The sequence below is a fragment of the Pistacia vera genome, unplaced genomic scaffold (assembly GCF_008641045.1).
Source record: "Pistacia vera cultivar Batoury unplaced genomic scaffold, PisVer_v2 Contig212, whole genome shotgun sequence".
In the NCBI taxonomy this organism is placed as follows: Eukaryota; Viridiplantae; Streptophyta; class Magnoliopsida; order Sapindales; family Anacardiaceae; genus Pistacia; species Pistacia vera.
Window position 1 is genome coordinate 947113 of NW_022196016.1, and position 23491 is coordinate 970603.

At 35.3% G+C, this 23491-nt stretch overlaps 3 protein-coding genes across 4 annotated transcripts; 2 read left to right on the plus strand and 1 right to left on the minus strand.

The window, feature by feature from the left end:
• The first annotated feature begins 923 nt into the window (after positions 1 to 923).
• Positions 924 to 3824, plus strand: LOC116129535 (phosphoinositide phospholipase C 4-like). Its single transcript, XM_031415260.1, has 9 exons — positions 924 to 1444; positions 1565 to 1761; positions 1858 to 1993; positions 2084 to 2326; positions 2440 to 2684; positions 2780 to 2897; positions 2995 to 3147; positions 3257 to 3343; positions 3457 to 3824. Exons 1-9 carry the CDS (start codon positions 1130 to 1132, stop codon positions 3748 to 3750), a joined length of 1788 nt encoding a protein of 595 aa, XP_031271120.1. The 5' UTR covers positions 924 to 1129; the 3' UTR covers positions 3751 to 3824.
• Positions 3825 to 5016: 1192 nt separating this feature from the next.
• On the plus strand, positions 5017 to 7717 carry LOC116129564 (phosphoinositide phospholipase C 2-like). 2 transcript variants are annotated; one of them, XM_031415282.1, is made up of 9 exons: positions 5017 to 5391; positions 5509 to 5705; positions 5818 to 5953; positions 6051 to 6284; positions 6382 to 6593; positions 6717 to 6834; positions 6928 to 7080; positions 7168 to 7254; positions 7331 to 7717. In XM_031415282.1, exons 1-9 carry the CDS (start codon positions 5080 to 5082, stop codon positions 7634 to 7636), a joined length of 1755 nt encoding a protein of 584 aa, XP_031271142.1. In that variant the 5' UTR covers positions 5017 to 5079; the 3' UTR covers positions 7637 to 7717. The 2 variants fall into 2 exon arrangements, with proteins under 2 accessions (XP_031271142.1, XP_031271141.1); XM_031415281.1 differs by having other exon boundaries at positions 6385 to 6593.
• An 11085-nt stretch (positions 7718 to 18802) lies between these two features.
• On the minus strand, positions 18803 to 23245 carry LOC116129511 (pyridoxine/pyridoxamine 5'-phosphate oxidase 1, chloroplastic-like). Its single transcript, XM_031415247.1, has 13 exons — positions 23126 to 23245; positions 22985 to 23023; positions 22727 to 22894; positions 22552 to 22657; positions 21639 to 21805; positions 21179 to 21421; positions 20949 to 21037; positions 20536 to 20586; positions 20332 to 20422; positions 19740 to 19844; positions 19579 to 19649; positions 19142 to 19237; positions 18803 to 18879 (listed from the first exon to the last, which is right to left on the minus strand). Exons 1-13 carry the CDS (start codon positions 23243 to 23245, stop codon positions 18813 to 18815), a joined length of 1413 nt encoding a protein of 470 aa, XP_031271107.1. The 3' UTR covers positions 18803 to 18812.
• Positions 23246 to 23491: the final 246 nt, after the last annotated feature.

Sequence of the window (23491 nt, forward strand, 5' to 3'; positions counted from 1 at the left end):
TCTTATGAATTCAACCATCATATGCAACAAGACCAGGGTTGTTAAGGAGACTATTGCCTGAAGGTTGTACTGAACCCATGATCCTTTTTGCACTGATAGCTGATTTTATCTACAAGACAAAGTCATCCACAACAAAAGATTTGATATTTTCTTTTCGGAATTTATTGTCAAACAAACAACTACCCAGATTTTCCTATGGAAAATTTTCTAATCTTTAAAGTTATTAAAAGACTTAAAACTTTGGTAAAATGATAGATGTTTCTGGTGTTTTCTTTGTTTATTATTATGATTTTGACAAGCAATTCGATTAGAGTAATTTCTTGCTACTTACCAAGTAACAGAGTAGGGACAGATTTTTGCCTTTTTTTTAAGCCTTTCTTTGGTGGATAGTTTCCTTTATATCCCCTTTTGATTTCTTCGAAAACTAGAAGAAGAGATCTCAAACGCCACTAAAATATCATAATTAGTGAAACACGTTGCTATATATTATTCATTATATTACTTTACCATGCAATTAAACAATAATTTTCCATTTAAAAAATCAGTATCTCAGAGTATTTTCCATAGTGCAGGCAATTTCACACTGTTCAAAAAGAAGAGGCTTGAGATTTGGTGGTTTTTGACCAGAAACCTGAACCGGATAAATGGGAAAAATGGTGCAGAAAGAATGATATAACCTCGTAATAATTTCTTGGTTTAATGCCACATAATTACAAATATTTTGTGCCCGTTTACTGGTTCAGAAGAATATGTTCTTTATTCCATGAGATATTTTTATTTTTTATTTTGAATTATTTAGTATCACGAATCCATTTTATTTCCTAAAGCAAAGAGGGAATTTGTTCCCATAACATCTCGATGTCTGAATAAATTTGAGTCAGCGTAAAACAGTTGGAATTGAAAATCCACCATTGAAATAGCAACCAAAATTCACGCTTTCCCACGACGGTACAATAAACAAACGAAAAGACGCGGCTTATATCCGAGTATAAAAGGTCCCAAACTTCACTAATGCAATACAGAGGCTTTTTTGTTTCTTAGTCTTTACTTGCATTCAATTGAACGCGGAATTAAGTTGTTTAATGAATTGTGCTGAGATTTCTTGATTAAGTAAACGTGGGACTGAGAGATGGGAAGTTGTAGGTTGTATACATGCTTTGCCGGGAAAAGTAGGATGACGGAGGCCGGGCCATTGAGGGAGGTGAAGGAGATGTTCAACAAATACGCGGAAGGTGGGACCCACATGACGGCGGAACAGCTCCGTCTGTTCTTGGTTGAAGTTCAGGGCCATGTTGGCACGTCAATGGCGGAGGCACAGCAAATAATGGAGCAGGTTTTGCAGAGACGCCACCACCTTTCAAAATTTGCCAGGCGCAGTCTAACTCTTGATGATTTTCAACATTACTTGTTCTCCACAGATCTCAACCCTCCAATTCTTAATCAGGTAACTAAGATCGAATCTTATGCTCACTGATTTCATCTACACTTGTCAGAATCTTTTTTATTCTAAAAGGAACCGATTATTCTCAATCATTGAGTGGCGTTTTCACTTGAATTGCTTCAGGTTCTCCAAGACATGAGAGCTCCATTGTCTCACTATTTCATATTTACTGGCCATAATTCGTATTTGACTGGAAACCAATTGAGTAGCGATTGTAGCGATGTCCCAATTATCAAGGCATTAAAGAGAGGTGTAAGAGCAATTGAACTAGATTTATGGCCTAATTCTACTAAAGATAATGTGAATGTTCTTCATGGAAGGTATGCAGTACCAAGTCAACCCAAGTCAATTTCAAAACTGTTTTTGAGTTTTTTTTAATTTCTGACATGTTTGTTTCTTTTTCCCACCTGAAATAGGACTTTGACAGCTCCCGTAGAAGTAATCAAATGCTTGAGATCGATTAAAGAGCATGCTTTTTCGGCATCACCTTACCCTGTAATAATAACTCTTGAAGACCATTTGACACCGGATCTTCAGGCTAAAGTGGCTCAGGTACTTAATTTTCAATTTCCTGTGAATAAATCTAACCTCCACTTGCTCAACTCTATCTGGGAAATTGATTTCGTAAATTATTGTTTACAGATGATCACTCAAACGTTTGGTGAAACGTTGTTTTACCCTGAATCCGAATGTTTAAAAGAGTTTCCTTCACCTGAAGAATTGAAATATAGGATTATCATATCAACAAAACCTCCAAAAGAGTACCTTGAAACTAAAAGTACTAATAGCAGCAGATACAACTCCATGAATGAAAATAATTCTAATGAGGATACATGGGGAAAGGACTCATCGGACGTTTCAGTTAATCAAGCAGATGATGAAAAGGTGTGCTGTGAAATGTACTTTAGATTATTAGAAGTTGTAATCAACCAAATTAGATGTCTACTTATTTTCAGATTTTTACATTATTCTCTAAGCTAAGCTCTTGTTGCTTGCAGAGTAGTGATTATGATACAAGTGAACACAATCAATATGATGAAGACAATGAAGTCTGTGAGGATCAGTCAAGCGCATTATATGGAGTGCTAGCATACAGGCAATTAATCGGCATTCATTCCGGAAAATCCAAGGGTAGTCGATTAAAGGACGAACTAAGACTTGAACTTGAAAAGGTTAGACGTATTAGTTTGAGTGAAAAAAAATTCAGAAAGGCCACTGCATCTTATGGAACAGAAGTTGTCAGGTATTGTTATACAAAATTTATAACACGTTTACATTAATTAAGTTGTTCATTGCTAGACTGACTAATTGTAGTGCTGTTGATATAATCATATTCAGCTTCACCCAGAGAAATATTTTGAGGATATACCCCAAGCAAACTCGAGTTAACTCCTCCAATTACAAGCCACTAATTGGATGGATGCATGGTGCTCAAATGGTTGCATTTAACATGCAGGTATTGATCATTTTTGTAATGTTAATAATTTAGTTTGTATTGTTGTTTTCTATAAGTATTTTCAAGTTCTAAAAATCTGTCTCTGTTTCCATGGCAGGGATATGGTAAATCTCTTTGGTTGATGCATGGGATGTTTAGAGCCAATGCAGGGTGTGGTTATGTGAAAAAGCCTGATTTCTTGATGAAAAATGGTCCAGATGGTAAGGTTTTTGATCCCAAAGAAAAATTGCGGGTGAAGAAAACCTTGAAGGTGAGTGTATATATATATGCAGTTTGATTAAAATTCAATTCATCATTTCATCATCCACCCCATTTCTCCATTTTCTCATGGCTTATAATAATGTCACTTGCCTTGACAGGTGAAAGTGTATATGGGAGATGGATGGCATTTGGATTTTAAACAAAAGATGTGTACTGTTTGGTCTCCACCACAATTCTACACCAGGGTAAATTTTTGCTTCTGTTCTGGTTTTATGTTCACACAAGAATTTTTTTAATCCAAAAAAAAATGGTGAAGTTTACACTTATTAATTTATCAGTGTCAATGTGTGAATAACAGGTTGGCATAGCGGGAGTACCAGCGGATAAGACAATGAAAAAGACAAAGAAAAAGTTGAACAGTTGGACGCCTGTTTGGGAAGAGGAATTTACATTTTCATTGACAGTTCCTGAACTGGCTTTGCTTAGAGTTGAAGTTCATGAGTACAACATGTCCGAGAAAGACGATTTTGCTGGCCAAACTTGCTTGCCTGTGTTTCAATTGAGGCCAGGTGTTCGTGCAGTCCCCCTTTTCGACCGCAAGGGAGAAAAGTTCAGCTCAGTTAAACTTCTCATGCGCTTTGAGTTTGCTTAATTTTACACACTAATTGTCCAACCATGTAATTATTTTTTGCCTTCTGGGTGCTAGCTGTATGTTTTGTTAAAGAAGAGGGGTTAGATTATGTTTAGTGAAAATACAAATTGAGGCTACACAAAATGAATAAATCAAACAAGGAGACAAGTGGAATGAAAATGGTTGTCATTGTTGAAAGAAATGGTCCCATGATTGACTTGAGAATATAAAAAAGTAATGGGAGAACGACATTTTCCCACCCAAGGTTTGGCGAAATGATACGTTCCCAACAGTCAAGTTTCAAAATGATATTTTTCCACCCTTCGTAGGTTCTGTTAATATTTGACTGAAAAAATGAAAATATCATTAAACAGTTTATTTCTTAATTAATTTATTATAAATTAAAATTTGGTTAAGTTAAAGTTTTTATTCAATTATTTATTAGTTCAAATGTAAAGATATCTCTTTTTTCTTTGTTTATTTAATTAATTAGGAATATTGATTTTCTTTGTTAATTAGTAAAAATGAAAAACATTATATTATGAAAAACATTATAAATTTAGTAGATTATTAAATAATAGTAATGAGATATTGATGACATTATAAATAAATAAATAAATATTAAGGTCATTTAACTTTAAACAATTTCATAGCATTAGTCTTAATTTTTTAGGTGGGGTTAATTATTATTATTATTATTATTTTTTATCTTTTAATATTTGACATTTTGGCTAATTAAAAAATAATAAAAAATTTATAAAATAAAAATATTTAAGGATATTTTCATCTTTTCAATAAAATATTAATAGAAAATATAATAGAACCTAACAAATGGTGGAAAAGTGTCGTTTCGCTAAACCTTGGGTGGGAAAATGTTGTTCTCCCAAAAGTAACGAATATATATATATGGACATGGCTAGTTAGGAACCAAAATTTGGTGATTCCAGCCATGGATATCGAAGCATTTTGCTTCTTTATTCTCTGGCACTAGACATTCTTAGCTTAGTTGCGCTGCCATGATTAAAGAGATCCTCAAGTCTTTCTTGTGATTTACAGTTCAAACAAAAGCAAAGGTAATCAAGCTATCTCTTTCCTCCTCACCAAGCAAAAGGAGATCTATAGGTAGCATTATGCTTATATATAATAAAGTGCATGTGTAACACGTACAGTCATTAAAATAAGATCTGAGACTTGACGTCCATCTTCCTTAAGATAGTTTCATGAGCATAAATTCTCACTTTGCTGAGACGCCATTCTTGATACTTTAGTCCTTTGTAAGAACCCTTCAGTCTATATATACAACACGTTGCTGAAACTTGATCACCATACCCATCTATCTTTTTGTAACAAATGGCGAGGCCAACGCATGCTGTCAAGTTCTGCTTCTTTTTCAAGAGAATTTTCAGGATCCGAGCGGCTGAACCTCCCAAGGAAGTCAGGGAAATTTTTGACAAATACTCATCAGAAACAGGCACCATGACCATTGATGATTTGCACAAATTTATGATTGACTTTCAAGGGGAGACTGATGCCACCAAAGAGCATGCCCAAGAAGTCTTCAATAGGCTCAAGCACCTAAACATCTTCCATCGAAAAGGCTTTCATCTTCACGCCTTTTTTCGATATCTCATTGGCGACCATAATACTGCTCTTCGTTCCCAGGTGCAATCATATATTTTTATTCTTGAATTTGAACTGTTTTCATTGATGATATAGACATATATACTTGGTTTTTTTTCCTGTCCCTTACTATTATTTAAAATGGATATATATATGTAGGTGCACCATAATATGGATTCTCCATTGGCGCATTACTTTTTATTTACAGGCCATAACTCATACTTAACTGGAAATCAACTCAGCAGTGATAGCAGTGTTGATCCTATTATAAAGGCTCTGAAAAAAGGTGTACGAGTAATTGAATTGGATCTCTGGCCGAATAACGAGAAAAATGATATTAAAGTTTGCCATGGAGGGTATGAGTAAAATTTCTATCAAGATGATAAATCCTGATGAGTTTGAATTGTCCAATTTTTTCTGGGTTAAGTTTGGTCTCTTTTATGAATTCAAGTTATAAAAAAAATGTAGGACACTGACTGCTCCAGTGGACCTCATCAAATGCTTGCGTGTTATTAAGGATAATGCATTTATTGCTTCTGAGTATCCTGTTGTTATAACTTTTGAAGATCACCTTACAGCAGATCTTCAAGCTGAAGTTGCCAAGGTGAGTACAACTTGTATTCTAAGTCCTAGTGATAAGTTTGCGCTTAATTAATGTGTAAAACTCTCTTGACTGAAGATTTATGTTTAATGAATTGTAGATGGTGACTAACACATTTGGTAAAATGCTGTATTACCCTAAATATGGCGATCACATTCCTTCACCAAATGAGTTAAAGAAAAAAATTCTGATTTCAACCAAGCCACCAAAAGAGTACCTTGAAACTCAGGATGGTAAGGGAAACTTGCAAAAGTCGAGAAGTGCATCAATGAAAGAAGTTCCACAGATTGAGAAGACATATTCCAAAAGTCTATCTGATGATGCAAATGATAAGGTGAAGTTAATGCAGAATACAAAAATTGATTATGCTTCAATATGTACAAACCATTTTCCTCTATTCATTTTCATATTATCACTTGATTGATGTGTAGCAGGATCAGGCTGAGCAGGTAGAATTCATTGAGGAAGAAGATGAGGATAAAGCCGCCCTTCAATATAGAAACTTGATTGCAATTCATGCAACAAAACTGAAAGGTGGATTAGGGAGCTGGCAAGGCCTTACACAGAGCAAAGTTAAACGTCTTAGCATGAGTGAGCAACAGCTAGAAAGTGCTATAAAGACACATGGAAAGGATATTATCAAGTATATTTCTTCATTTCCAAAAGATTATTTCAAAGTCAAGATTATTTCAATCAAGATTTGGTCAATCTTATTATGATTTAATAAAAGATTTGATGTTCCATAGATGCTATTTCTTTGCTTCAGATTCACTCAGAAGAACATATTGAGGATATATCCGAAGGGGACGCGCATATTCTCTTCTAATTACAATCCTTTTGTTGGATGGGCACATGGAGCTCAAATGGTTGCTTTTAATATGCAGGTTAGCCTTTACATAACCAGGAAAAATGATGCTACCGATCAGAAATTTTAAGTTATGTGCCTTTCAACTTTTTGGCTCTTTGCCTCATGACAGGGAACTGGTAAACATCTTTGGACCATGCAAGGAATGTTCAGAGCCAATGGCGGCTGCGGTTATGTGAAAAAGCCTGCCTTTTTATTGGCACCTAATCCAGAGGATGATTTATTTAACCCCAGCGAGCCTTTAGAACCCCAGAAAACTCTCAAGGTGATATAGGATTTGGAAGAATATTCATACCAAGTTTCCTATCTTCAGTGCAGCTGAAATCTTCTACTTCCACTTCCGTTTTTGCAGGTTAAAATCTACCAGGGAGTGGGTTGGCATTTGGATTTCCCCCCCACAGCCTTTGACCGGTATTCTCCACCAGACTTCTTCATAAAAGTAAGACCAAACAAATCTCAATTATGCATAGAAATTATAACTAGCTTCAAAAATTAATCAATTCAGTTGTTTGCAGGTTTCAACTGCTGGAGTACGACCCGATGAACTAAAGTATAAAACAAGAACAGTTACAGACGATTGGGTACCATCATGGAACGAGGAATTTGAATTCCCACTAACTGTTCCGGATTTAGCTGTGCTACGTATTCAAGTGTATGATTATGATACTTCTGGAAAAAACGACTTTGCAGGGCAAACATGTTTACCTGTAGCAGAATTGAAAAGCGGGATCAGAGCAGTTCCATTGTATAATAAAGAAGGGACTCCTTACAAACATACTAGGCTTCTTGTGCAATTTAACTTTGAAAATTTAGTCTCATAAATCGCTTTTATATAATCCTATTGATTTTTCAAACATTGATGCTGATGTACGATATGATTCAACAGTTGTATGAAAATTAATATTGCTTCACTTCTTTCACTTATTGCAAACTTGAACACCTCAAACCCTTGCAAACCTTGATACAAGCATGATGGAATTTCTTATTCTACCTCTAATCATCCCTTGTTTCCTATTTTTTATTTCTGCATTTGGAGGTGGAATCCGATAGATCTCCTTTACTTTATAAATTGTCNATAAGAGCATCATCATCATAGTGGAAACGTGACCAACAAAAATGGATGTTGGAAAGATCTCACCAAAACCCGAAATTACTGTTCACGAGTACAAAACACCAGTTCCAAAACTCAAAATCTGATCTTCACCGTTCAGATTGTAGCTCCTTGTGTCGTGAGTCTCTCTTCCAATTTTAGCTCAATCCAACCACAAACGAAGTGGGATCACAGCTTTGATGAAAACTATGCAGAGATGAAAATGTTAGCATGTGATCAAGTTTATGCAGCAGAGAAAAAAACATTTTCAAAACAAATAAAGACCCAATCATATGCTTAACCCCGAATCTGGGTACAGATTATAGTGTTTATAAATTTTGCATTACAACAATATGATAAATTCATACAAGGATTCAAAAATGCTTACACACATTTGGAGGCTCCTCCGACTATCTCTGATTACGCTCACAAACACTGTTCATAGCATTGTTCATTGGCTACAATTCATCGACACTGTTCATCAACACTCTTCACGTGATTCTTCGCTAACCGATCCAAAGTAGGATCGTACTCACAGTATCCACACGAAGACAATCCGTAAAACCCTTGATTACTTTGCTAGAACAATCAAAGGCTTCAAGAATCAATGTTTTTCAATTAGTCAAGAAGAAAAATAATATTTTGCTCTTCAATCAATGAGTGGGGCGTGAGAGAGAGAGTAAAAGGGTGGCTAGGGTTTTTAATTATTGAATGAATGAATGAAAATCTCTCTTTTGTTTTTAATTTAAGTTGCACTTATATAAAGCAACAATTAAAACCCTATTCCAATAAGGAATAGTCATAGACTCCAACCCTAATTCACCCTTGCAACCAAACACACCCTTTATGGTATTTTAATTAATTAATTATTATTATAATTAAAATCAATTATATATAATAATATATTAACATTTAATTAATAATAATAACTCATTTAAATATATGCATAGATATATTTAAATATAATCTCGCTAATTTAATTTTAATAATAAAATTAAATACAGGCAACAACCTCAATAAATTTAATTACACTGTAAGATTACCAAAATACCCTTTTGTCCTGAAAGACAAAAATACCCCTCTCACAAATTGATTCTTAAATTATCTTCTAAGTGTGTGACTCGTAGGCTTCTCATCATATCGGTAGTGTGTAGTATCGCGATTAACACCAATTAATCGTCTCACAACACACAAACCAAGATTGACCCCTAGCAAGACATCATGGCCACCCGATAGATTTGGATTCAGCGAAATTGTAATCTGTCAACGGTATGGTTACTGTGCAATCAAATCATTTCATCATTAGTTAACTCATCGAGACTGAGGTACAAAAATAGTGTCAACCTCATATATCCTCAACATGTTTGTATTCAGTTAATGGACCAATGACCGGAATATCAAGTTGGATTGAGTAACAACTCAATCCCACTGTGGCCACAGATTTAGTGTCACTGTCATTTACTGAATTACTTAGTGAGATAACTTCTCCTGTACCCAGGAGTAATGAATCCTTTGTCGATCCACCATAGTTTCGATACACTTCTCAATGAAGCCAATCACTACCGTATTGATAGCTCTAAATAGAACTACATTGGGCTAGTGTCAAACTACACCAATTGGTGCACAAGGCATTCTGGTGATCTCAAGTCTAAGGATCACATGTACCACCATCCGTTAGAGGATTTATTCCATAGACAATGGGGTTATCATCCATACGAAATCCTCTGGTGGGTCTGTCCAATGAACTTGCCTCTAGCAAGCACCCATGCGTTGCACCAGGTTGTCGGCAAACAACCTTGACAAGTGAGATCAGTNGGGAAATTCAATTGCGTTTAATTGAAGAGAGGATATGTGAGGATGAAGTTGTTAGGAGCATGGCGAAACAAATGATCCCAAAATTTACAAAATATTGGGATTCTTATAGTTTTGTGTTGACGATTGCAACTATTCTTGACCCACGTCTCAAGTTTCAGTTTGTGGAGTCTGCTTTCAACAAAGTTTATGATTCAACTACTACCGTACGGAAGTTGGAGGTTGTTAAGATTAACTTGCAAAAGCTTTTTCAAGCTTACGAGGCTAAATGTTGTAAAGAAGTTCCTATCTCACCTTCAGTCGTTTCTCCTGCGAGTAGTTCTACTTTTAGTAGGCGTGTAGATCATTCTTCTGTAAGTCACTATACTTTTTAGTTTTTATTTTCTTATGATAAATAAAGTATTGTTTATTGTTTAATTTTAACTTTTGACACTTAACTGTTTAAATGATGCAGGATTTTGACAGCTATGAGAGTGTTTTCATTTCCACTAAGAAATCCGAATTAGATCTTTATTCGGAAGATATGAGTTTTGATCGCGTCAAATATCAGAATTTGGATATCCTCGATCATTGGAAGAACAATCGCGATCGTTATCCGATACTTACCATGATGGCTCGTGATATCATGGCAATACCAATAACATTCGTTGCCTCGGAGTCTGCTTTTAGTATTGGCAATAAAGTGCTCAACAAATATCGAAGCTCACTTTGACCAAAAAATGCAGAATCTTTGATATGCACTCGAACTTAGCTATATGGATATGAGTTTGAAGGTAACATGTTAACATAATATTTCATATATTTTATTATTTACATTTATTAATATTTGTAGTTGATCATTGTTTTGTAAATAATGAGGTGAATGATGATTCGGATGATGATCTTGATGTGCCATTAACTAATCTCGAGACCGTGGAATCAAGAGACTATATCACGCCCACTGTGGGATGAACATTTGTTGTCCTAAGAATGTTTTTTGTTGAATATTGGATTATGTATTTGTTTATTTTAGTTGGTATTTATAGTTTATTGACTTATTTTGTTTGTTTATGTGTAATTGTGTCTTAGTGATTTTGTATTTGTTTATTTTGGCTGGTATTTGTAGTTTTGTATTATATGTTATTGTTTGTTTATGTGTTATTTGTTTATTTTGGTTCCTATTTGTTTATATTATAAATTGAATTGAATTTAGAGTAGTTGATTTAGGGGGTGTAAATGTAAAAAATTTGTCATAGTTGAAAACTATTAGGGGTGAAACTGTAAAAATTAAAATATGGAGAGAGAAAAAACGGGTCCACCCGCGGGTCCACCCGTACCCATATAGGGTAGGGCATGGGTCCAATATTTTGGACCCGTACCAGTTTGACCCAACCCGTACCTAGCCCACCCACCCGTTTTGCTAGGTCTAGTTTTAAGTATCCCAAAAGAAAAGAGTAGAGTATCCATAGGAGAAGAAAATTAGAAGTTTTATGTTAATCTTTGAGATAGAGAATTTGTGTGGAAATTCTCTTAGGTTAATTATTCTCTTGGGTGGAATTATTCTTTTTGTTTTTGGGTGAGAGAAAGTTTACTGAGAGTGAGTGATTGTAATTTTTTTTCACATAGTGAATTTTCTCGGGTTGTCTTTGGCAACGACAGTGGTTTTTCTTTGATTTTGGAGTTTCCACTTAATTCTTGTGTTGTAAGTTTGTGTTCTTACTTCTCTAATTTCTATTTCTCTATATTGTGTGACATTTTTTTCTTAACAATAACTTCTTAGCCTTTCTATCTCGATTAATTTCCGTTCCAAGAATCTTCTTTGCTGCTCCCAAGTCTTTCATAGCAAAAGACTTACTTAGCTCATTTTTCAATTTGTCAGTCTTAGCGACATTGTAGCAAGCAATTAGCATGTTATCAACATATATAAGCAGTATAAGGAAATCACTATGAAAACACAATCATCAGAGGTTGTCCTTTTGTAGCCATGCTCCCTTATAAAAGACTCAAACTTCTTGTACCATTGTCTAGGTGCTTGCTTCAACCCATAGAGCCATATAAGTTTTTCTTCAATTTACACACCAAGTTTTCCTTCCCTTCAACTTAGAACCCTTCTGGCTGCTCCATATAGATTTCTTCTTCAAGGTCACCATGAAGAAATGTTGTTTTCACATCCATTTGCTCAATTTCCAAATCCATACTAGCTGCCAGGCCAAGCACCACTCTAATAGATGACATCTTAACAACTAGAGAAAATATTTCTTCAAAATCAATCCCTTGCTTCTGATAGAAATTCTTTACAACTAATCTTGCTTTGTATCTCGGTTTTGAACTGCTCTTATCATTCTTCAACTTGTAAATCCACTTATTATGTAAACTTTTCTACCTTTAGGCAATCTTATTTACTCATAAGTGTGATTCTCATGCAAGGATTTCATCTCTTTTTGCATAGCTTTCAGACATTCATCATTTTTCTCATCTTCGATGTCCTCCTAATAACATTCAGGTTCTCCTCAATCTGTCAACAGTGCATACTCAAAAGGAGAATACTTCCTGGAAGGTACTTTTTGTCTTTCACACCTTCTCACAAGATTTTGAACTGGAATTGGCAATGATTCTGCCGCTTTTGATGGTGGTTCTGATTCAAGTTGCTCTTCAAGCCTGTCAGCACCTCTATACTTATTATCATTACCTGTGTAGTCCTGATCATCTTCAATTCTTGATCAGAATCATCGTGATTGTAAGTTAGCTCTATGTCAAATTGGCTATCATTGCAAAGTTCATGTTTTTCAACAACTTTATCAATGTCTTCGATAGTTTGATCCTCAAAGAAGACAACATCTCTACTTCTCACCAATTTCTGTCTAGCCAGGTCGTAAAATCTATACCCAAGCTCATCATTCCCATAACCCAAGAAAATACATGCTCTGGTCTTCAAATCAAGCTTTGATCTTTCATCCTTGGGAATATGCACAAATGCCTGACATCCAAACACTCTCAAGTGATTGTAGACAACAATTTTCCCACTCCAAGCTCTCTCTGGCACATCAAACTGAAATCAGATTCATCCTGATATTGGGAACATGTTTGACATCTTTCAAAGTCAACCTGCTACCATTGCTCATCTCCAAGCATACATCACCTATACCAATAATCATGGACATACCATTATTTCCCATCTTCATCGTACCAAAAGATCCTGGTGATGAGAAGAAATCTTTTCTAGAGGTAGCATGTATGGTGGCACCGTTGTCAATAACCCAACTAGGGTCCTGGCAAGTAAGATTAATCATGTCACCCTAAAGAATAATGAGAAATTCTTCTAAGGTGTTGTCACTATGTTGCTTTCATCTATTTTCTGCTCATTGTCCCCTTGTTTCTTTCCCTATTCCTTCATCCATTTCCAGCATTGCCTTTTCATGTGACCTTTCTTTCCACAATAATAACATTCAATATCCTTCTTTGTTCTGGACTTGGTTCGGGATTTGCCACGATGATTGGAGCCTTTAAATTTTCTCCTGCCCCAGTTTTCTATCACAAAAGCCTCTGAATCACCTGATGAAGAGTTTGCATTCTTTCTCCTTGTTGCTTCAATCATCAAACTAGTTTTAACTGAAGCCATGGATACTATTCCATTTGGAGCAGAATTTATAATTGAGACTCTGTAAGTTTCCCAACTATCCGGCAAGGAACCTAAGAGCCATAAAGCCAATACCTCATCTTCAAAAGAGATTTTCATAATAGCCGATTGATCAACAATACCCTGCATATCATTCAAGTGGTCAATAATAGTAGTATCATCTCTATACTTCAAGTTCATAAACTTTTTCATCAAGTACAGTTTGTTGCTACCCGTTTTTCCAGCATATAACTCATCTAGCTTATTCCACAACACATAAGCATTTATTTCATTCCAAATGAGATTGCAGACATTGTCATCCACCCATGTCTATATATACCCACATACTTGCATATTCAACAAAGCTCATTCATCATCCTTCATATTTTCAGGTCTAGCTAAATCACCTAAAATATGAGTGTGATAGTTCTAACAATAAAGGAGATCTTCCATTTTACCTTTCCATGCGTAATAGTTTACCGCATCCAAATTGATCATTTTACTGGTGTTAACATCCATCTCTATACACACACAAAACCACCAACTAGGCTTTAATACCACTGTTGTGCCAAACTAAGGATCCAATTTTGTGTAAAATTAACTAGAGAATAATCACACAAGTAAAGTAAAAATTCAGCATCAAACAATCACACAAAGAACACCAAAATTTACATGGAAAACCCTTCAATACAAAGGGAAAAACCATAGGATCGAAATCCACTCAAAAACCTCCGCTATCAACCAAGTAATGTCTGATTCTTTTAGTTTACTAGATACATCCAGCAAACACAAACATTAAGAACAACCAAATCTTGAAATACAATCACAATAATAATATCATCATCATAGTAGAAACATGACCAACAAAAAGGGATGTTGGAAAGATCTCACCAAAACCCGAGGTTACTGTTCACAGATACAAAACACCAGTTCCAGAACTCAAAATCCGATCTTCACCGTTCAGATTGTAGCTCCTTGTGTCATGAGTGCTTCTTCCAAATTTGAGCTCAATCCAACCACAGACGAAGCAGGATCACATGTTTGATGAAAACTGTGCAGAGATGAAAAACCTTCACTCTCTTTTTTTTTTTTTTTCTACTTTGTCTACTGCGGCAACTTTTTCACACTTCCTTTCTTTTTCTTTTTTTTTTCTTTTTCTTTTTATTAACTACAAGCTCTATTGGGCTTTGAATGGGCCACCTCACATAGAAGGGACCCTGGCCCAACAGTCATAAGTCTCATATTCGTAATCCTCGTCAAGATCCTCCATTGTTTTTCCAAACACAAATGATTTTCTTCCCATAGTTGTGAAAGGCATTAGTCCAAACAATAATACTATGTGCACTAACCATTTTGTACTAATCTAAGTACTAACATTGAACATTTAAATTTTTTTTTTTTAAGAGAATTTCAAATTTTCAATGTTAATACTTGGATTAGTACAAATGGTTAGTGCACATAGCATTGGCCTTAGTCCAAATTCTCAGGCTATTTTGATCTCCCTTGCAACCTTCCTCTGAGCCTTGGCACTAATGTCAGTCTTCACAATGACCAACAAAAGCAATTAAAAGAAAGGTTCATGATGATCATAAATTCAAAAACAAGTTCCTTTCAATAAATTTCCACTCTACGTTACCTTACTCCTCTTGATAATGTTTCCAGCTCCTGTGATAAAGTTTGTAAGAAATATGACTTTCTGCATATAATAATACATAGAGAGAAGGTTATGTTCCTCAACAAGCAAATATAACAGATAATGATGATATTTATATAGAATTAAATAAAGCGTTGCAAGGAAACTATTGTTGATTAGGTAACAAAGATGAGCAAGCTATATAGAGAGCAGTGGAGCAAAAACACAAATCCAATTGGACCAAAAGTAAGGGTCAAATCCCACATAAGAACAAGGTTTTGTAGATATCTTCGAATTGTAGAATAGACAAATTCTCATGTAAAAAATAACTGGAACAGAGTAAGTTATGAATATACTGACCCTGAAATTAGCTTTTCTCATAACTTCCTCTGTCGATGTATCAAAACTCAGGCCTTACGGGTCTTCATACTCCTGACTTTCTAACATCAAGATCCTTCACAAAGTCATTTAGTGGTTAGACATGACAAACAAAGAATAAAGAACAAAGAACAAAAACAAAAAAACATAGACTCAGAAGTGATACAGGCGAAGTTTAGGAGTAGGTTAAGTAATTTGTACCTACTAGTGGTTCCAAAATACGTTTTAGAGAGTAAAGGTGACAATTTTAAATTGTAGCCCAGACACATGAAAATTTTCAAATAATATTTATAGGATTGGTTGTTAAAATATATAGTTGCATAAGTACTATAAAGGAGAAACATAATGAAAATCATAAGAAAGAGTGGCACATGCATGCACTACACTATCCAATGCATCTTTGATGTAACTTCGGAGACCATAACTCTGTAAAACCACCCACTTTCCATGTGCACCATTGTTTTCTCTTCATGCTACAAAATGATAATCCAACACCCAAGCAACTCACAAAGCTCAATCAGTTTAAGAAAACCGAGGTTATATTGATCAAGAAGAAAATATAGCACACAATAGACAAATTAAGGAAAAGAAAGCAAAAATGAAGAATACGTGAAAGGAAAATGGTTTCTAGCAATTCGAGGTGCTAGAGGCCTCCCAAAACTATTCCCAAATAACAACTACCTAAAACATGGTTTCTATCCAGCTAAATACACTTTTAGTCCCCACTCTGAAGATTCTCTACATCCTGCCACGTGGATCAACAACTCAACAATTCCTAACTAATTCCCTACGCTCAATTGGCCTCTACTGGCCCTTCTCTTTTTTCTTTTTTCAAATATATGTGAGTGATCAAAGGTCTATCAATCCCCCCCTCCCTAAAGAGCCACCTTGTCCTCAAGGTGTAAGAGGGGAAGAGGGGAAATTATTGGAGAGTCACATCATAGGACTCCTAGGTAGCCTCAAAGAAAGGGAGGTCTTGCCATTGAATGAGCACCTCTTTGGAACCATCTAGCAATGTACGAATAGAGAGGACTTCAGCTGGCTGTACCTGAAGCTCCAGGTCTTTGGTGAGAAAGGGTGGCAATGGTTAAATGGGAACTAAGTTGTGCAAACTTCTCTTTAGTTGAGAGATGTGGAATACTGGGTGGATACGAGTAGAAGGGGGGAGTGCCAATTTATAAGCCACTTGCCCAATTTTTTTCTATAACAGTGAAGGGGCCATAAAACATAGGGCTAAGTTTTTCATTCAACTTCTTGGCCAGTGATTTGAACTTGTAGAGTTGAAGTTTGAGAAACACAGAATGACCTAGTTAGAGGCTGACATCTCTTCTATAGGCATCTGTCTACTCTTCCATGTGACTTTGGGCAACTGTTATTAGTGTATGCCCTAGAAACCATTCATGTTGTCAGTTTCAGAGCATTTTATCTTATATCAATATATTATAAATAATAGAAGAAAGAGTTTTTTAATTCGTATATATAAACTGTTTCCTTTATTCTGTCATGCATTTAAAATAAAGTATGTATATGAATTGTCCAAATAATTCATTTAATCAGTAAATAGACTTATCAAAAGGTTCCCTGTGAAAGCAATATTATTTGAGCAACTATATTGCATAGTAAGCATACTAGATGTTTTCGAAAGATATCATGAGTTGATATAAGTACGAAGGACGATGAGAGTCATGTCATTAGGGCATTAGTATGGATTAGCAGTTGATGAACTATTTTTCAAACGTGACCAAATAACGACAAATCACTTGGAAAAGCATTGATTTATCATTTGGTTATATCAATGTGTGATGTAGTCCTTTGACCTAAGACATTGTGGTCAGATCTGATACGGATGCGTATGCATATGGTTCATATAGTGTATAAGTACGAGACTACCTAGTCATGTTTCATATGATAAAGCCTATTTCTTCATGAGTTGTTCATATGCGGAAACGAACGATAGCCAAAATGGGATCCATTGACTCAAAAATATAGGATCAGGAGTACCACTGACTCCATCCGAATCCGGGTTCCTAGACGAACGTCGATAAATGTCAAGAACTAAAACCTCTGGCCAAAGTATATCATTAGTCACACGAAAGTAAATTCGAGATGATAAGTTTTGGACATACTGATCGATGATTCGGTAGCAAATCAAGTTTAGGATCTTGATGTTCCATGAATCCGTGCTCGATCTGGTTATATCATTGGAGGGATTTTATCTGCATGGTACATATGATTTGAAAAAGGTTCAATAAAGTCTTTCTTCATCGTGGTTTAGGGACAATGGCATATTGCTAAATATTAATCATAGTCGTTGGGCCTCTTGACAGGTTTCTAGATTGATTCGGAACCAGCTCACAACTAATCCACGGTGGACTTACATGGTCACACCAATAGCCTTATGAAGTTAGAAAATGATAAGAGAGATAAATGATTATCCGAAGAGGGCTAATACCTTCTGAGGATAATGACAGATTTTCTATAGTAATTTTTACATAAAAATTATTCATGATATTTTAAAGGTTAAAATGGCCAAGTAATAATTAAATGGATTTAATTAAAATATCTTAAAGTGTTAAGATAAATTATATGGAGTAGAAGTAACATTTTAAGAGTTAAAAAGAAAACTTTATAGTTGTTAATGTAAACTAGTTACACCAATATGAAAGGAAAGATACACACCCATCCAGACGACTTCATCTCAACTAAACAGACGCTAACTCTTTTCTTTTTTTCTGCTATATATATACTGACACAGATTTTTGTGATTTCAGAAAACCATAAATTATGACAACGGCATTCATTTGTAGCTATTAAAGGAAAAGACCTGAGTGCCATACCATCACAACTGCCAAAAACTCATTGTGTCAGCTGTTAAAAAGCCCACAGAAAAAAGGTGTCTGTGTAGCATGGGCATACAGCCAATTGAGCTTCAGGTCAAAACTTTTATGAACAAGAATCTAGAAAATCTGTAATTTTGTGCAAAACCAGACAATTCCCTTTCGAATAGAGAACTCAAGAATAAAAGGAAGGTCCAGTAGGAATTTGGCTTCACTGACAATGGCAATTTGCAAAGCAAGTATGAAACCACTAGGTCCTAATCAGTTCACTGCCAATATAATGGCAATCATATCCTGTTAACAGAAATTTATGATCACTGATTCTTTCCTACTGAACAAAGAGAATTAGAAATTAGAATTCACCTATAATGACAACAGTAATATTTGAATGATTAGAGTGACTATTGTAGCTATAATCTGTAGGAACATCAACAAAGTAGTTATGACCACTGAATTTCAATATATATATATATATATATTCAGTTTTATCTTACAGATTATCAGCACTCTGAAAAGAGCACCAATACATGTTATTGTGCCACTCATTATATCATTTATTGTTTAATTACACTTATATGGCTATAAAAAAAAAAAAAAAAATTTCATCTGTCATGACTGATGAAATTCATAATGAAGAAGTTGGAAATACTAGTCAGGCAGCCAAGCGGTTGATTATCCATACTCGCTTTCCATTTACTTCTTGAGGAGAATATTGCAACCTGGTCAACAAAATATTCATTACCAATGAATAAAGCATCAGTCCTTTAAATTAAGCACATAAAAAACCACTTAAGTTTTATGGTCTAAAGGAACTAGTTCATCCGATACGTTGTGCTAAACACACCAGTACGGTCTTAATATTACGGTTCATACATGACTGATTCTATTGAATCCAATCTGGAACAGACTTTGGCCCAAAGCCATTCTACTCTTTCTTACACATATTTTATTTAGTATAAGGAGAGAATGATATAAACCTACCTGTCATGCAAACGAAACGTTTGTGCTTGCCAAAACTCGAAAATCTCTGGTCGAAGCCTGTATCCTCCCCAGTGTTTTGGTTTTGGAATTAAACGTCTACAGGAAATAAATAATTAAAAAATTAAAATAAAAGGTTAATATGAAATTTCTCCCATGGAATACTTTCTTTCTTTCTCTTCTTTGCCCAGGAAGAACTTTATATGATTGCCATTTGCGATATAGTCAACTAATTTGATCTTAAGTTTTGAATATTTTAATGTTAAATTAAAGCAAAAATAGCGCTTCTGGGTTTACAGGAAATATTTTTTGCAAAAGGTAACAGTGGAAAACATGGCTTGGAATCAGCTGAAGCATACTGATGGAAAATAATTGTCCAGAATAATATAAAATAAAAGCTGGATGCAAAGTAATAACCACTTTTACAGCTAATGGCTTACCCATCAGAGAATTTATCCTCTAATTCTTTGTACTGCTGATGTAGAACATGCCTTCCAGGAATCACAGAACTCTGAATGAAGCAAAAAGTGATATCTTAAGTTTATGCTAACATATCATGTAGTTTTCTAATATCTAGCAGAATGGATGATCAAGTGTATACCTGTTTGCTAACTAATGATCCGATCTGACATCCTCGGTCACGGCTATGGAAGTACTCCTCAGATTCCTCTTCAGAAAGTTTTATCACATATCCTTCCACTCTTACCTGCACATCAAAGTGAAACATTAAAAATGGTCTTAAGACAAGGAGATTGTCCATATGAAATGCTTCTGTAGCACATTAATTGACCAAACTATGTTCTTGATAGCAACGGACCTTCAATTTCGAGTAAATTTTTTTAGATGATCTGTAAGCACCTAATTAAATTGTCTAGACGTCAAGGCATCAAGCACCATATTCCATATATGTCCACAATAATATTATTATACCAAAAAAAATTTTATTGCTTGCTCCTGGTTGACATGTCTACATTGCTAAATTTAGCATGAAAACTATTCCATGGCAGTTTCACATACCAAGCTTTAGAATTTGATGTGATAGATCGAGTTTGTCGATTAACAAGGCATGAACTACTTTTCATCAAGTGAAATGACTACCTCGCATAAGGATTGTGAAAATAAAATGACCCTTCTTTCAAAACCTTCTTAATGACCACGGTGAGGACAAAACTAATGCGCCAAACTCGGATTACCTGCCAATTTAGACCTCCCCAGTAGAAAAGAAGAGCTGCACGGGGATTTTCAGATAAATCATTCGCCTTCCGACTTTCATAATTGGTATACCTACATTTAGTAAGGAGTTCAGAAAGAGGGTTGGGGAAAACATTTGACTGGAGGGAAAAAAAGAACAAATGCTGAGTGAAGCACAGTCAATGTGGTAGCGGAACATCACTGACCAGACAAAACCATTCTTATCAACTGTTTTCATTGAGACCATTCTTGAAGAGCTGCAGAAGAATAACGTAAAGAAGAGTGAATTAAAAGGGGTCAATAAAAACCATATAGCATGTCGAGAACATATAAGTTAAGCTGTGATTGTCATCACATGTTTTTATATATATAATCCCCTTTCGTGTTTATTAGTTCATCTCTTGGCACCATGCTAGTTTATTGCATGGCAGAGAAACCAGTGTCCCAATTACATATTTATCATATTGAATCCTCTTTATAGATGCCCGAGATTCTTATCATAGAATGTATAAAGATATCGTGTTTAACATGTCAATTCACTCATTTAGGTTAATCCTATGACCAGAGTTACAATTAATGGATTAAAAAAAAAAACCCCATTGAAAGAAGAGAAAGTTACATTTTTCCGTCCTTGCTAGCAGTTGACAAGGCCATAGCATTTGGTAGCTTCAAGCCGGCAGCCACTGCAACACGAAACCATTTCCAAAACTGCAAAATGACAGATTGACTTATGATAAGTAGTTTTGAAAGTTATTCTAACAATGGCTAAGAAAATTTTTCTCAACCCTCAAGGCAGCAGTAAGTATTGAACTAATGTGCCATGCTCCACTATTTCACTTGAACTCATACCTGATCAATGGGATCAGATTCCACCTGCTCCTCAAGTAACTCTGGAGATATATAATTTGCTCTCAGAGTTGATATATCAATTTGGGCAGGCTTTCCAATTCGCACACACGTAGAAGTGCCAGGGTACGGTGGAAGCTGAAGCTTATATTTATCTGCAATAACTGGAGGGACAAATCTACCACTTAGAAAGTGGTGTGGGCCACTAAATTTCTTTGCACACAACTTTGGGGCAATTAAAGAAACCTAGAAAACGCCAAAAGCTGCATTAATAAGACAGCTTGTGAAAAATAAAAATTCAATTACGTACTGGGTATACCCTAAAATTAAAACTGCATTCTTCTAAAGTTCTGAGGCTAGTTTATAAATTAAAACTGCATTCTTCTGAGGCTAGCTGATAAATTTAACTGCATTCTAAAATATTGAGGCTAGAAAATCAACTAAGACTTCATTGCAGACATACCAACATGTCGGGTTTAATGCCTTCACCACCAGTATCTCCTTCTTCAACATGCCATCCAGACGGAATATCTATAGAAACAATTACTGGGTGCTTTTGTACTGTTTGATCATAACTATGTAAACGAACCAGTCTCTGAATTAGATCATCAAAAGGTGGCCTCGCGGTGCCTTAAGGATTTTAACAAGTTGAAGTTAAATGACACTAAATATCATATGAGGTGTTTCTAGATAAGAAACATGGCCCTAATCAATATAGCCGCTAAATCCTACTTAATTTGATGCAATTCATATATTGGTACTCATATTTGACTCTTTTTTTTTCTACACAAAACTGAGAAGATATATTAATAAACTTGCACCATGAATAAAGTAGATCAGTTGTCCACAAAGATATGAAAAACATTGGGGGAAAAAATACTACACAAAACCATATCATTAACATCCAAAAATACTGCTATGATCCACTAAAACCCCATGCCGTGTAAAATCAAAACCCAGGCTATACAATTAACTTGTGCTCTATTGAATGTAAACTGTTTAAAGGAATTCAAGTAGCTGTACTTTATAGAGTTGAGTTTTCCTGGTGTTACTAAGAGATAATTTTATACCATATACATGCGTGTGTGCGCATATGCACAGATGAATGTTGAAAGAGATGTAACCATAAAATGAAATACTATGGTTATTTAAAAGGACTCGATTAAAAGGTAAAGTCAGTCTTCAAAACCACCTTACCATGCTTTGTTACCGATAGTTTTTCATCTTCACACCTGCCTATCTCATCTATCTCTCATATTCTGTTATCAGATATCTATGTGGATAACCTTAATATAAAAGGGCACTAGACTAATAGTATCATTAATTTTAGAGGAATGCTTTGTTCATCAATAAGAACAGAGACTTAGAAAAATTACCATCAAAAGAGAAGCCGAACATTGCATCTACAAGAATATCATAGTCCTTGGACAAGTCCAAAGGCAAATCTTCCACTGACACGAGAGGTACTGACAGTGTTTCAAGCTACAAATTCACTACATCAAATCAGAAACCATACAAACTATGTTAACCCACTCCACCATCACACCATACCTGTGTAACCAGACCAGTATAAAGTGGCTCTGGCGTACGCTCTGGATAACAAACAAAAGGTTTGTATCCAAAGTGATGCAAATATTGAGCAGCTACCAAACCATCACCTCCTGTGTTCCCTGGACCGCAAATTGCAAGAACGCGATTAAACTCACTTGGTTTATAAACCTGTCAAAAAATTTGTCCACGTAAACATGACATCGTAACGCAAAATCAGCTATAATAATAATAATAATAATAATAAAAATGTATAGTTACCTCAGCTATGGATGTTGCGATGCTCAAACCAGCCAATCCCTACAATTACAATAAGAATGATTTTTATAGTCATATAATTGAAGTTATTCAGCAAGCTATAGTAAAGGAGAATTCATGAACAGTGAATATGAATTAAGTCACCATAAGATGATCAACGCTAAAGCGAAAAGGGCCCATGAGAGTCTCGTCAATCTCGGCAGCTTCTCGTTGCGAGAGGTAAGATATAGAGTGAGAATTTTGGAGGCTTGGAAGCGACGACATTGCAACGGAATTTGAGCAAAACGTACGTACGAATTGTAGGAGATGAAAGTGAACGGAGAAAAACCTACATGAAGAGTTAGTTGGTGATGAGTCAGTGGTGCCAATGATAATACAAGAAAAGGAATGAGCTGAATAAGATAAAAGAGGGTTACCAGGAGGACTGATTTCCGGTTGGAGAGAGAAGCCGACGACCTGAGAATGGAAGACCGAAGACATGAAGAATTTATAGTAAGCGAGAGTGAATCC

Excerpts from the sequence above, each read along its gene's own strand:
- LOC116129535 (XM_031415260.1), top strand. The coding sequence starts at position 1,130 with ATGGGAAGTTGTAGGTTGTATACATGCTTTGCCGGGAAAAGTAGGATG. Across the intron at positions 2,327-2,439 it reads ATCAAGCAGATGATGAAAAG|AGTAGTGATTATGATACAAG; the intron begins GTGTGCTGTGAA and ends TGTTGCTTGCAG. Across the intron at positions 3,148-3,256 it reads GGGTGAAGAAAACCTTGAAG|GTGAAAGTGTATATGGGAGA; the intron begins GTGAGTGTATAT and ends TTGCCTTGACAG.
- LOC116129564 (XM_031415282.1), top strand. The coding sequence starts at position 5,080 with ATGGCGAGGCCAACGCATGCTGTCAAGTTCTGCTTCTTTTTCAAGAGA. Across the intron at positions 6,835-6,927 it reads TGGTTGCTTTTAATATGCAG|GGAACTGGTAAACATCTTTG; the intron begins GTTAGCCTTTAC and ends GCCTCATGACAG. Across the intron at positions 7,255-7,330 it reads CACCAGACTTCTTCATAAAA|GTTTCAACTGCTGGAGTACG; the intron begins GTAAGACCAAAC and ends AGTTGTTTGCAG.
- LOC116129511 (XM_031415247.1), bottom strand. The coding sequence starts at position 23,245 with ATGTCGTCGCTTCCAAGCCTCCAAAATTCTCACTCTATATCTTACCTC. Across the intron at positions 21,422-21,638 it reads GCATTAAACCCGACATGTTG|GTTTCTTTAATTGCCCCAAA; the intron begins GTATGTCTGCAA and ends GGCGTTTTCTAG. Across the intron at positions 20,587-20,948 it reads GCTAGCAAGGACGGAAAAAT|CTCTTCAAGAATGGTCTCAA; the intron begins GTAACTTTCTCT and ends ATTCTTCTGCAG.